This window comes from Bos javanicus, chromosome 26 (genome assembly GCF_032452875.1).
Source record: "Bos javanicus breed banteng chromosome 26, ARS-OSU_banteng_1.0, whole genome shotgun sequence".
Classification (NCBI taxonomy): domain Eukaryota; kingdom Metazoa; phylum Chordata; class Mammalia; order Artiodactyla; family Bovidae; genus Bos; species Bos javanicus.
This window is the reverse complement of record NC_083893.1, coordinates 43454069-43467109: the sequence shown is the minus strand read 5'-3', so window position 1 is coordinate 43467109 and position 13041 is coordinate 43454069. Positions and strand designations below refer to the sequence as shown.

The 13041-nt window shown below is 55.2% G+C and overlaps 1 protein-coding gene across 4 annotated transcripts in view; it reads right to left on the bottom strand.

Moving 5' to 3' along the window:
• Nucleotides 1-12639, bottom strand: part of LHPP (phospholysine phosphohistidine inorganic pyrophosphate phosphatase) — a 128143-nt gene extending 115504 nt beyond the window's left edge. Inside the window, exon 1 of one of the 4 annotated variants that reach the window (XM_061403812.1) lies at nucleotides 12430-12639. In XM_061403812.1, the coding sequence (XP_061259796.1) occupies nucleotides 12430-12554 (125 nt within the window). In that variant the 5' untranslated portion in view covers nucleotides 12555-12639. The remainder of the gene's footprint in view (nucleotides 1-12429) is intronic. The other 3 variants (XM_061403816.1, XM_061403813.1, XM_061403815.1) reach the window with 3 other exon arrangements.
• Nucleotides 12640-13041: the final 402 nt, after the last annotated feature.

Below are 13041 nucleotides of genomic sequence, written 5' to 3'. Positions count from 1 at the left end.
TGGGCTCACCACAGAGGAGCTGGACAGGGGCAAGGAGGCTGCCCTGGGGAAGGCCCCTCCAAGCTCAGTCCCCACCCCGCCCCAGCCACCTCTTACCATCATCTGACCCCAAAGGCCCTCACATCACCCTGAGTCTTTGCCATCACCCTGAGTCTTTGCCGTCACCCACTCCCTATGGTAAATCCTACGTATCCTTCAGAGCCTGGTTCGTTTGTCCCTTCCTCCAGGAAGGCCCCCCAGACTTCTGTCCCCTCCCAGGCAGAGTCTGTCCCACTTGGCTTTCGCAGCTCTTGAAACACGGCAGTGCTTTTCTGTGAGAAGCACTTAAGTGATCCAAATTCTAATGGAACCAAGTCATTCTAGCACCCAGAGAACCTCGGGAGGGCTCACTGCCAATCCTGCCCGTGGGGAGCACTGCTTCAGCGTCTGTTAGGGTTAGGGTTAGGGAGAGAACAGTGGACCCTCGTGAGTCCAGATGGATAGACAGTAGGACGAGACGCAGGGCAACTCGTGCCTTCCTGCAGCCACAGGACAAATGCATATGAAAGACGCTCTAATACTGAGCGGGAGGCCAGGAGGTCAAGGAGCAACCGGGAGGTGTTCCAGGGCCTGATGACTATGGGCTGTGGCACCTCCACAAGCTATTTCTTCTCCCTGGGGCTCAGTTTCTTCATCCGGAAGATGGGATGATAACAGCCTCACGTGCTGAAGCTACAGGGAGATCTTCGAGGCGCCGGCTTGGGCCTGGCCCACGGTCAAAGCTCGCTCAATGTGTGCGGAGAACGTCGGCCAGTAAGTGGCTAGCAGACAGGCTCCCGATCTCGTTCCCTGCCCCCGCTCCCTGCCCCCACTGCCCAGAGCAGGCAGGGCCTGCCCCCACCATGCTCCAGCCACCCCATCACCAAGCAGAGAGGCCCCCGCTGCTGGCAGGCCCTCCCGTCCGCTGCTCCTACACCTGGGCCTCCCAGGAGCAAGGGCTGGGTCCTACTGACGGGGGTGGGGTGAGGTGGGGTCTGAAAGGCCAGGCTGATGGTGATGCCAAACCTTATTACCACCCAGAGGAGAGGGACCCCTCACAGGATGGTGAAGGAGAGGAGGCCTCAAGCTGGGTGGGCTCCTGAGCGGGTAGGGAAGGCTGCAGGCTGGCAGGTCGAACTTGAAGCGACAAACGAGGGTAGAGGATGGTGACATCTCCCAACCACAGAGAAAGGAGGGTCCATGTCCTTTAATTTACATGCCCCTAGGCTGGTCTTCATGGAACAACAGAATGGTTCCAATCGGGAAAGGAGTACATCCAGGCTGTATATTGTCTCCCTGCTTATTTAACTTATATGCAGAGTACATCGTGAGAAACGTTGGGCTGGATGAAGTACAAGCTGGAATCAAGATTGCCAAGAGAAATATCAATAACCTCAGATATGCAGATGACACCACCCTTATGACAGAAAGCGAAGAAGAACTAAAAGGCCTCTTGATGAAAATGAAAGAGGAGAGTGAAAAAGTTGGTTTAAAGCTCAACATTCAGAAAATGAAGATCATGGCATCCAGTCCCATCACTTCATGGCAAATAGATGGGGAAACAGTGGAAACAGTGACTGACTGACTTTATTTTTCTGGGCTCCAAAATCACTGCAGATGGTGATTGCAGCCATGAAATTAGAAGATGCTGACTCCTTGGAAGGAAAGTTATGATCAACCTAGACACCATATTAAAAAGCAAAGACATTAATTTGTCAACAAAGGTCCTCCTAGTCAAGGCCATGGTTTTTCCAGTAGTCATGTATGGATGTGAAAGTTGGACTATAAAGAAAGCTGAGTGCCCAAGAATTGATGCTTTTGAACTGTGGTGTTGGAGAAGACTCTTGAAAGTCCCTTGGACTGCAAGGAGATCCAACCAGTCCATCCTAAAGGAGATCAGTCCTGGGTGTTCATTGGAAGGACTGATGTTGAAGCTGAAACTCCAATACTTTGGCCACCTGATGCGAAAAACTGACTCATTTGAAAAGACCCTGATGCTGGGAAAGATTGAGGGCAGGAGAAGAGGAGACAGAGGATGAGATGGTTGGATGGCATCACCGACTCGATGGACATGGGTATGGGTGGACTCCGGGAGCTGGTGGCGGACAGAGAGGCCTGGCGTGCTGCGGTTCATGGGGTTGCAAAGAGTCGGACACGACTGAGCGACTGAACTGAACTGAACTGGGCTGGTCTTCACAAGAGCTGTGTGAGGTCCACAGGCCCACCCCGGGCTGAAGTCTCTGCCAGGGACCATCTCCACATCCAGTGGCCTGGAGCGCTGACGTGAGACAGGAGAAACACACCAGGAGGGGATGGAAGGAGGGGAGGGGAAGAGCATGTTCCCCACATTCCCGCCTCCCTGACCCACACTGCCTGCTCTGCGCCCCCAGCCCGGGGGCCACAACTCAACTCTCCACCACTACCTGGTGGAGAGAAGCCCCTCTTTCCATCAAAAATGGCCACAGCTGCAGATAAATGAATCTTTGTGGTTCCGGTTTCCAAGAGAAGGAAAGGACCCCCGCAGCACCCTGGGGGGCAGTCAGTATGAACTGAAACCCGGGCAGCAGCGCCCAGTGGAGATCCTCAGAGAACAGGATTCCCGGTTGCCCCATCTCCCGGCCTCCAGATCTTTGTTACGTGGCGGGGCTCCACGGCAGCGCCAGCCACTGTCTGACGTTGAGATCTGTGGCTGCTTCCCTTTTGGAAAGCCACGGAGACGGACTGCACACATTGGGAAAATTGAAATGTGCAAAGGGCCTATTTGTTCTAAGGACTTGCTATTTTATCATAGGGTCACGTGGGAGCCCGTGCGCAGAGCAGGGGCAGTCCTGCAGCAGAGAAATACAGTCATTTAAAAAAAAAAAAGAAAGGAAAGGAGGGAGGTGGCGGGGAGAGGGAGAAAGAGAAAAGATGAGGGAGGGAAGAAGGGAGGAAGAAGAAGGAAAAAAATAAAAATACCATCATTCTCACACACCAAGGGGCAGCCACGTTGATTCTGGGAGGAACCCGGCCCAGCTCCCCATGTGCCCAGATGAACGGGCAGGAGCTCGGTGTCAGGGAGCACGACAGAAGGGCTTTTGCCACGTGAGAAGGGGGTCTGGCTTCCCAGCTGAGGTCTGGCAGCTGCACCGTGCACAAGCCCTGCGCCAGGCACCCCTGGGCCAGACTCCGGGGTCTGAAATCCAGCCATGAAATGGGGTAGCGCCCAGCCTCCCAGCTCTTCGGTGGGGAGGGGCACAGGGGGCCCAAGAGGAGCCCTAGCATGTGCTGACGTCACCAGGGCCGTGAACACTGGGCTGCCGGAAGCCTTTGCCAGCAGCACCAGCTGGGCCTGCTGCACCTCCCGCTTCTTTCCACCAGAGCAGACCTTCCGGCCAGCCTGCGACGGCCCACTGCGGGGTCCGGGGAGGTCCCTGCCCACTCTCCATCTGGCCCTCTGCTGGGCACAGTGTGTCGTCAAGAGTCCAGGCAAGAAACGGGAGTCCAAAGTCTGGACGGAGAGGAGAGAACACAGGCGGTGACACACGCAGGTGGCCCTGGCTGAGGCTCAGTGTGGACCAGCCAGCCAGTGACCTCAGAGGGACGGGGAGAAGGAGGGGGACAGTCAAATAGAAACGTCGGGCAGGCCCAGAGCCAGGGTCCTTACGAAACATGCGGCACACCTTCCCCACCCGGGGCCGCCCCCTCTGCCATCCAGTGAGTTCTCGCTCTGACTTGCCTGAGCCTCTGAACTCTGATCAGAGAGCCACACCAAGCTCACAGCATCACTTTACTAGTTAGATAAACGAAATTTGGAATCAGATGCACAGGAATCCACAAACCAGAGGAGACTTGGAGACTGTCCAGTTTGGTGGTTCCTTTCACAGAGGGGGAGACCGAGGCCCAGAGGGACACGAGGCGCTTAAAAGACACGTTTTCAGGAGCCAAGGGATCTGTGGACCACTCCCCAGCTTTGGAAGGTCAGCTGCCAGTCAGTTCTCCCCTGATGTGGTCACTGGCTGGTCACGGGCTGGGCACTGCAGGGGACAGAGGCCGGGTATTCTTGGGGTGAGGGGGCCTCAGCTTGGGAAGCAGACACACCCACAGCACCTCCACCACCATGTCCCTGTGTGAGACCAAGGCTTGTCACCTAACCCTCTCCGACCTCAGTTTCCACCTCTGTAAAATGGGGCACTAGCAGAAGCTACTTGACAGGACTGTTCTGAAGCACGTTGCAAATGCTCCGTGAATGACGATGGTGGTAACAAAGACAACCACACCTCCGGCAGGCCCAGGGCTGGGTGCTGGGGACATTCAGGCCCTCGAGGCAGGCAACTGGACAGGAAGCCAGATGCTCAGGGCACCTGGGACAGCAGATGGAGACAGCAGGTGAGCTGAGGCAACCGATAAGAAAGAGGGCAAAGTTCAACCAGCGAAGGCGGGGGTGTGGGGGGAACCGAGGCTGGCTGTCCTGCCAGAGGTCCCCGGGACACTCAGGATGGACAGCCCCAAGGGCAGTTACAACAGCTTCCAGGAGATGAAACGGATGCACAGAAAGCCTAAGGAACTTGCCGAAGACCACATTACAGCCACAGCTTTGGGCTGGGAGTCGGACCCAGGTCCCCGCCCGCCAGAGCAAACTCCTATCTTCTTGCGGGGTGTGGCACCTGCCTCGGAAGGGGTGCTGACCCCCGCTCTCTGAGCAAGTCCCAGCCCGCCCCTGACCCTGCCTCCATTCAGGCACCGAGTGGGACTGTTCACAACCAGGTACCACCTCTGGCTTGTGAAGATTAAAACTGTAGACATTATGCAACAAGCACTGGGCCTGGGAGGGGGTCACTGTGCACTCACCCCCCAACTGGGGGCCCCCAGCTCTGAAGTCAGCCCCTGACATCAGCAGCATGGCGACGGGGCATTCCAGACAAACGCCCCTTGTCCAAAGTCCAGGCTGACTCAGCAGAGCTGTTTCTGGCTCTGAACTCAGAGCAAGCGGCCCGAAACTCTGAGGGCCTCAAGAGCCCCTCTGGCAGGCGCTGGGCCACACCTGGGGGATGGGGCGAGGGGACACAGGGAGCCACTTCTGGTTGGCTGCGTCTGTGGGGTCTGATGGAGCGAGGTGGGGGCGGAGCTGACCATCAAGGAAGCCGAGCTTCAGACAAGCTCCCTGGCCCTGATCCTCAGGCATTAAGGCCTAAGGGGCGGGTCCTGACTTTCACAGGGTCACGGGGCTTGTGTGCACATTTGGAAGCAGCAGCCGCGGGTCTGTGAGTCCCGGGTGGCGATTGCTTTATGAGGCTGCTCGGCCAAGGCGGGCCCTGGTTCCTTCCGCTGCCGCAAAAAGGCTGGGCCGAGGGGGCCCCACAGCTGTGCTTTAGTGCCCGAGACAGGATGCAGTAAATGCCCCCCTCCCTGCCTTTCACATGCAGATGCCTCTGGGGCTCCCTTTGTGCGGGGCAGCCCCCGCTGTGCCACGCCCTGCCTCTGAATGGCTCCCCTTGGGGAGCCCAACTGCCCAAGAATGGACTCCAATAAATGGCCTGCTGAGGGGACCCAGGCTGGTTACAGATGTCCCGGGACCACGCCCACCACAAGCCCCGGGGCAGTAAGCGGGCCCCACCTGGCCCACCTGGTGGCTCCAGGAGGCCTGGACCGCCTGCTCTCCCATCTGGGATGCTACCGGCCCAGAGGACAGGTCCAGAGCCCGGCTTACATGTCACCGGCTCCACGTGGACGGGCTCCCCAACCTCGGCTCAGTCTCTCTCCCCCTGACACTCACCTTCTGGGTGCTGTTTATGCTGCTCTCCCCATACTGGATGGTCAGCCCTGCTGGGGGCAGGGACTTCCATCTGCCCCACTCCCTGCCCCTGTCCCAGTGCCTCCGGCTGTGTTTCTAACAGGAAAGAATGTGAAAGTGAAAGTGTGGGTCGCTCAGTTGCTTCTGACTCTTTGTGACCCTATGGGCTGCCCACCAGGCTCCTCTGTCCATGGAATTCTCCAGGCAAGAATACTGGAGTGGGTAGCCTTTCCTGTCTCCAGGGGATTTTTCCCATCCCAGGGATCGAACCTGGGTTTCCTGCATTCCAGGCAGATTGTTTACCATCTGAGTCACTGGGGAAGCCTAGTATGAAGAAAAGTGAGAAGTGAAAGTCGCTCAGTCGTGTCCAGCTCTTTGCGACCTCATGGACTATACAGTCCATGGAATTCTCCAGGCCAGAATACTGCAGCAGGTAGCCTTTCCCTTCTCCAGGGGATCTTCCCAACTCAGGGATCAAACCCACATCTCCTGCATTGCAGGCGGAATCTTCACCAGCTGAGCCACCAAAAGCACTTGACAAATATGTGAACAAGTGCATCTTTGATGAAAAGCCGTGAAGTACTGCAGGGAAAACTGGGGCTTGGAGTCTGGTGGACGGGGCTTCAGGGGTGCAGAGGAGGTAGTCCCGGCTCAATGACTTTTCCCATTTGTGCCAGTTTCTGAAACTCTCTGAGCCTCAGGCTCTGCTTTGAAATGGGCTGGTTGTGAAGGTAGCTTGTGTGGTCAAACATCTACCTGGGACATCGCAGGCCTCCCACCCATCACCAGTGATGCTATTATTGGGGTCCATATTGTCTTAAAAGGACTTCCTCGGTGGCTCAGTGGTAAAGAATCTGCCTGCCAAGGCAGGAGACTCAGGTTCCATCCCATGGCAACCCACTCCAGTATTCTTGCCTGGAGAATCTCACAGACAGAGGAGCCTGGCAGGCTAAAGTCCATGCGGATGCAAAGAGTCGGACACGACTTACCGATTAAACAACAGCAGCATCTTAAAAAGCAGAGTTGATATTCCCCATGTGCTCTGTATCCCCCAAAAGGTGGGAATTTTTTCAAAAGCTGAGGACACCTGTCACCACGGACAGCTAGGAAGAGGAGTGGCGAGTCGCCTCCCCGGCTCCAGGGTTTCCAGAACAGAAGAAGGTGCTGTTTGGGCACCCATGGCGATAGGGAGCCGTCATGGAGGCAAACACCCCCCAGGGTCCCGGGAACCCCATCATCGCTGCAACTCTGCTCTCACCCCAGGAACTTCCTCTGAGCTCCCTGCGACTTCAAAGCCAGCCTCGCATATCAAGGAGCCCAGAGAGGGCAGGATGTGGCTGCAAAGGAACTACAAAAAGTGATGCAAGCCCAGCGGTCTCCACCGAGGCCAGCAAGGCAGGGCCCGCCCGCCAGGAGAGCCTATTCCTGGCTCAGCCACTATGAGAGGGAAAAGTGAAAGTGAAAGTGAAGTCGTGTCTGACTGTAACCCCGTGGACTGTAGCCCACCAGGCTCCTCCTTCCATGGGATTCTACAGGCCAGAATACTGGAATGGGTTGCCGTTTCCTTCTCCAGGGGATCTTCCCCACCCAGGGATCGAACCCAGGTCTCCCGCATTGCAGGCAGACGCTTTAACCTCTGGGCCACCAGGGAAGCATGTCCCAAAGTCTGCCATCCCCAGGGACACTCCAGGAGCAGGTAGATTTTACTGGTGAGGGGATCCACACACACTCACCGCCAGGAGGGTCTGGACACAGGGCTCCGGCGGCACCCACAGGAGGGTGGGGGCCGCTCCCTTGGGCCTGAATGTGATCAGTTGGCCATGGGAGGCCTGGGCCTGAGTGGAGGGGCCTAGTCTTTAGAGAGAAAAGGATCTTGAGCCAGAGGATGCTGCGGTGTGGGGTAGGGGGGCCCCGGTTCTGTGGATGCTGGGCTGCTAAGGGGCTGGTCAGGGGAAAATCCACCCGAAGTCTATGTAACTGGGAGCATGGGGCTGAGGTGGGCGGAGGGAGAGAAGGGAGCCACATAGGTAAGGCCCTGGTGGGTGGGGAAGAGTTGTGAGGACATGGTGTGGTCTTATGCCAGGGAGCCCCAGGGTGGTTCAGATCTCCAGGCCTCCTTCTCCAGGCCCCTGGGCAGCATGATAGTCAATCACCAGAAACGATCCCGCGCTCTATGGGGAAGGCACTTCTCCCCTCTCAGCTGGGATGCATTTGAGGACTACTGGTATAGCCTGCTATTATATGGCTGCTAGATTGATACAGTGTTGCTGCTACCAGAGACACTCCAGTTAGATAAATCAGTTGAATTAAAGCAGACCAAGACAAAATGAGGCTTCCCTGGTGGCTCAGACTGTAAAGCGTCTGACTGCAATGTGGGAGACCCAGGTTTGATCCCTGGGTCGAGAAGATCCCCTGAAGAAGGAAATGGCAACCCACTCCAGTACCCTTGCCTGGAAAATCCCATGGATGGAGGAGCCTGGCGGGCTACAGTCCATGGGGTCGCAAAGAGTCAGACACAACTGAACGACTTCACTTTTCCTTTCTTTTAAGACAAAAACCTCCCGGGGGCTGTCGGGGGGGACACCAGTCCACAAACCATCTGTGGTTAATGAAGCAGGGATCATCCCCCTTAGAGTCACACCCAGGGGTGTGGGCAGACTGTGGGACAGCATGTCGGGGGAGCATCACCTGGGGAGGCTGCTGGAGAGAAGACCCCCACCCTTTTTCAATACCCGTGTCTCCCTCAAAGGACTCTACGCTCAGGTCCAGCACAGAGGGTAGGAGTGGGGCGGACCTACGTTCCCATGATCCCAAGGCCATCCCAGTGGAGACCTGGTGAGCCCTGGGCCAGCCCTGGGCCGCAGTGGCTTCAGTTGACCAAGGGAGATTACAGCCGCCTCCCAGCAGCAGGGGATGGAGCGACATGGATACCCAGCACAGAGGAAGTGCTCCCTGAGGGATCCCTGGAGCCACACTGGCCCAGGAAGGGTGCACCCCAGACCAATGCTACTGACTGGAAAGCAAGGGCTCACAATCAGCCCAACCTCCTCCAAGGCCATTGCTGAAGCCACTCTGTGCTCCTCCGCAGAAGGTAGATGGACGGGACTGAGGCTCTGTCCATATCCTTGATCTCCTTTATGTCTCCGGTTTCTAGAAGCAAAAATGACCTTGCGAAGATGCCAAGGACTCACAAACCCACGTGTTTGTGAGGAACGGAGCCATGAGGACGCTCACATACACCACTTTGGGAAATGACCCGACAGCATCTTCTAGCGACGATTATAGGCCTATCTCAGGATCGGCAAGTCCACCCCTGGGTCTGTGCCCAGCAGAAATGCAACCATGCATTCACCAAAGACATGTTCTAGAATGTTTGTGGCAGCACTATTGAAAATAACTGAAAATGGGAAACTCCACCCCCCTCAGGAGAAGAGATGAGTATTTTACTTTAATGTAAAGATGCTTTTAAGTGGTCCTGATTTTAAAATAATTAAAAGCACATACAATAGGAATTCCTATATGAACATGGGAAGTGAGATTTAAATGGCACACTCCTGGGGTCTACCCTGAGCCAGGCACTGCGTCAAGAGCCGTCATGGCACCTGCCTGCACCCCACTCTGGCCCCTCTCCATCTCATCAGCACCATCTCAGCATCTCATTGGTGCTGCAGTGCAACACCAGAGCCCTTCTTCACTTCATCTTCTCCCTGGACCCCACGATATCCCATACATCCAGTGGGCCAAGGTCCCATTGGTCCTGCTCCCAAAAGGTCTCTTGAGTTCCCCTGCTTCTTATCATCTCCACCCACTAGCCCATGCCCCTTCCTGTCTCCCTGGACCACACAAGGATCTTGCAGCTGGCTGCTCCCTGTTTCCTCTGGAGCCCTGCCGTCTGCCCCACTGACAGCTATTTCTGCACTTTGCAGACAGAGATCTTCTTAAAAGAGTTGGCGGGGGTAGGGGTGGGGGTAGGGAAATGTGGCATTTTTTCCAGCTTTATTGAGACAAAATTCAGAAAATACTCCTTTTTTGGTATCCTGAATAGGAAACTACATCCACATGGTCAAAAACATGTAAAAATGTTTATATACCAAGTTATACCGAGTTATAAATGTTTATATACCAAGTTAGCCAGGGAAGAGTCTTGTTCCCACACCTTCCCACAACCACCCTAGCTCTTCACACAGTGAAGTTCTTCCCTCCAGCTTCTTTATGCAAACACACCAGCAGGAATTCATGCTTGCATTCCTACCTTTACCACCCAAAAGACAGTCAGAGCATGCACCGTCTACATGGGACGCCTACACGGCGGGGTGCTCATTTTTTATACAGCACAGAACTTCACTGATAGGCTGAGACTGCAACACTCCCCTTGTGATGGACAATTGAGACGTTTCTAGTCTTCTGCTATCTCACAAGGCACTACCACAAACGCCCTCCCACCTATGTCATTTCTCACGTATGAGGCAGATGCTAACAGGTAACGCCAAATGCGTCTTCCACAAGCAATGTAAGATAAGAGTCTAGATTTTGAGGCAGAGCTAGAAAGTTCTTCTCCCACTCCCAGATTTCAAAGGGAATCTCTCCTGTTTTCATTTGGTACTTGTATAAAACTAAACTGTTAGTTGCTCAGTTGTGTCCAACTCTTTGCAACCCCATGGTCTGTAGCCTGCCAGGATCTGCCTGTAGTCTGCCAGGCAAGAATATCAGAATGGGTTGCCGTTTCCTTCTCCAGGGTATCGTCCTGACCCAGGGATTGAAGCTGGGCCTCCTGCACTGCAGGCAGATTCTTCACCATCTGAGCCACCAGGGAACCTGGTACTTATATACTTTCACTTTTTATATTTTAATTTCTTTAAAACATAAATCAGATTCCATGACACTCCTGCCTAAAATCTTCAGTGACTTTTCCCTGCATTCCTCAGGATGGAATCCAAACAGCTCTGCCCGACTCTCAAGGCCCGCTGTAGCCAGGCCCCGCCACTCTCCAGTCCTCTCGCGCTCTCCAGTTCTGTGAAGGGGAACCTGCCAAGCTCTCTTCCTCAGGTTTTGAAGCCACTGTCCCCCCAGCTGGAAGGCACTTCCTCCTTCCCTTCACCACGATGGACCCTCTAACTTTCTGGTTCTGAGACGCCAATGGCAATTACAAAGCCCGGGGTCCAGCGGTGCCACAGCTGTCCTGGCGGTGCCCTCGGTGCACGTGACTAATGGGCAAGATGCCCTCCTACTGTCTAAGCAGACGCTCAGTGCAGTCCAACCGAATCATAATGCTGGCCACAAGTAATTTAAAGTTTTCTGGTAACCACAATAACAAAGATCAAAAGAAGCAGGTGGAATTATTAAATATATTTTATTTAGCCTAACATATTCAAATTACTATCATTTCAAACATGTAACCAATACAAAACGATATAATGAACTTTTTACATTTTCCTCAGTAAGTCTTTTTCTCACTTATATGCAAAGTATATCATGAGAAATGCTGGGCTGGATGACGCACAAGCTGGAATCAAGATTGCCGGAAGAGATATCAATAACATCAGATATGCAGATGATACCACACTTAACGGCAGAAAGCGAAGAAGAATTAAAGAGCCTCTTGATGAAAGTAAGAGAGGAGAGTGAAAAAGTTGGCTTAAAACTCAACATTCAGAAAACTAAGATCATGGCATCCGGTCCCATCACTTCATGGCAAATAGATGGGGAAACAGTAGAAACAGTGACAGACTTTATTTTGGGGGCTCCAAAATTACTGCAGATGCTGACTGCAGCCATGATATTAAGACACTTCCTCCTTGGAAGAAAAGTTATGATCAACCTAGACATCATATTAAAAAGCAGAGACATTACTTTGCCAACAAAGGTCTGTCTAGTCAAAGCTATGGTTTTTCCAGTAGTCATGTATGGATGTGAGAGTTGGACTATAAAGAAAGCTGAGCGCCAAAGAATTGATGCTTTTGAACTGTGGTGTTGGAGAAGACTCTTGAGAATCCCTTGGACTGCAAGGAGATCCAACCAGTCCATCCTAAAGGAAATCAGTCCTGAATATTCATTGGAAGGACTGATGCTGAAGCCGAAACTCCAATACTTTGGCCACCTGATTGGAAGAAGTGACTCATCGAAAAAGACCCCGATGCTGGGAAAGACTGAAGGCAGGAGGAGAAGGGGACGACAGAGGATGAGACGGCTGGATGGCATCACCGACTCAATGGACATGTTTGGGTAAACTCCGGGAGTTGGTGATAGATAGGGAGGCCTGGTGTGCTGCAGTCCATGGGGTCGCAAAGAGTCAGACACGACTGAGCGACTGAACTGAACACTAAGTCTTTAAATCCGCTGTGGACTACACACTTAAGCATATCCTAACTCCTCAAACTAGCCCCATTCCAAGGACTCAGCAGCAAGCAGCAAGGAGCTGCCCTGCTGGACAGTGGAGGAACTCTAACCAGCAGAGCCCCATGATCGCCCAGGTGTGCCGGACCCCTGGCGCAATCCGGTTCTGGGTCCCGGGGGCCGGCCCTCTGCTTACCCCGCGGGGCGGGGCCAGAGCAGCAGCAGGAGCCCCGCCCCGTCCCCCGCCCGCCCCGGGCCGGAGGCCCTCGGGACCCCGCTGAGCGCAGCGCCCGGCGCCCACTCACCTCGCCACCGCCTCCACGGAGCCGGCGATCGCCGCGCCGCCGCCCTCACCACCGTCGTATAAGACGCCAGAGATGTCCAGCAGCACCCCGCGCACGCCCGCCAGCCGCTCGCCCCACGCGGCCATCGCGGCCCGCCCCCGCTGCAGCTAGGGCCCTCGCGTCCCAACCGGCGGCGAACGTTGCCGCCGCGGTGGCCGCGCAAGGGCTCCTGGGAAGTGTAGTCCCAATCCCCGCGGGGTTGGGTGGGGCGGGGCCGGGGCTGGAGGGCGGGGCGGGGTGGGGTGGGGCGGGGCTCGAAGGGCGGGGTGGGCGGGGCTCGAGGGGCGGGCGGGGCTGGGTGAGGGGCGGGGCTGGGGCCGGGACTGGAGGGGCGGGGCGGGGCGGGGCGGGGCGGGGAACAAAGCCAGGAAGACAGGTGCGCTTTTTCCGCACTCTCCGAAAGGAGAGCCTTTTGACTGGAGATCCGTGGACACAGATCAGGAAGAGCGGGAAAACAACCCGCCCTGGGAAATAGCCAACCGTCCCCTCCTACCCTGAGAATTAGAGCAAGGCCAGTTGGGACTACAAGGAGGCACCTATATAAAAGTAACAAAAATGAATGAGAACAGGGAA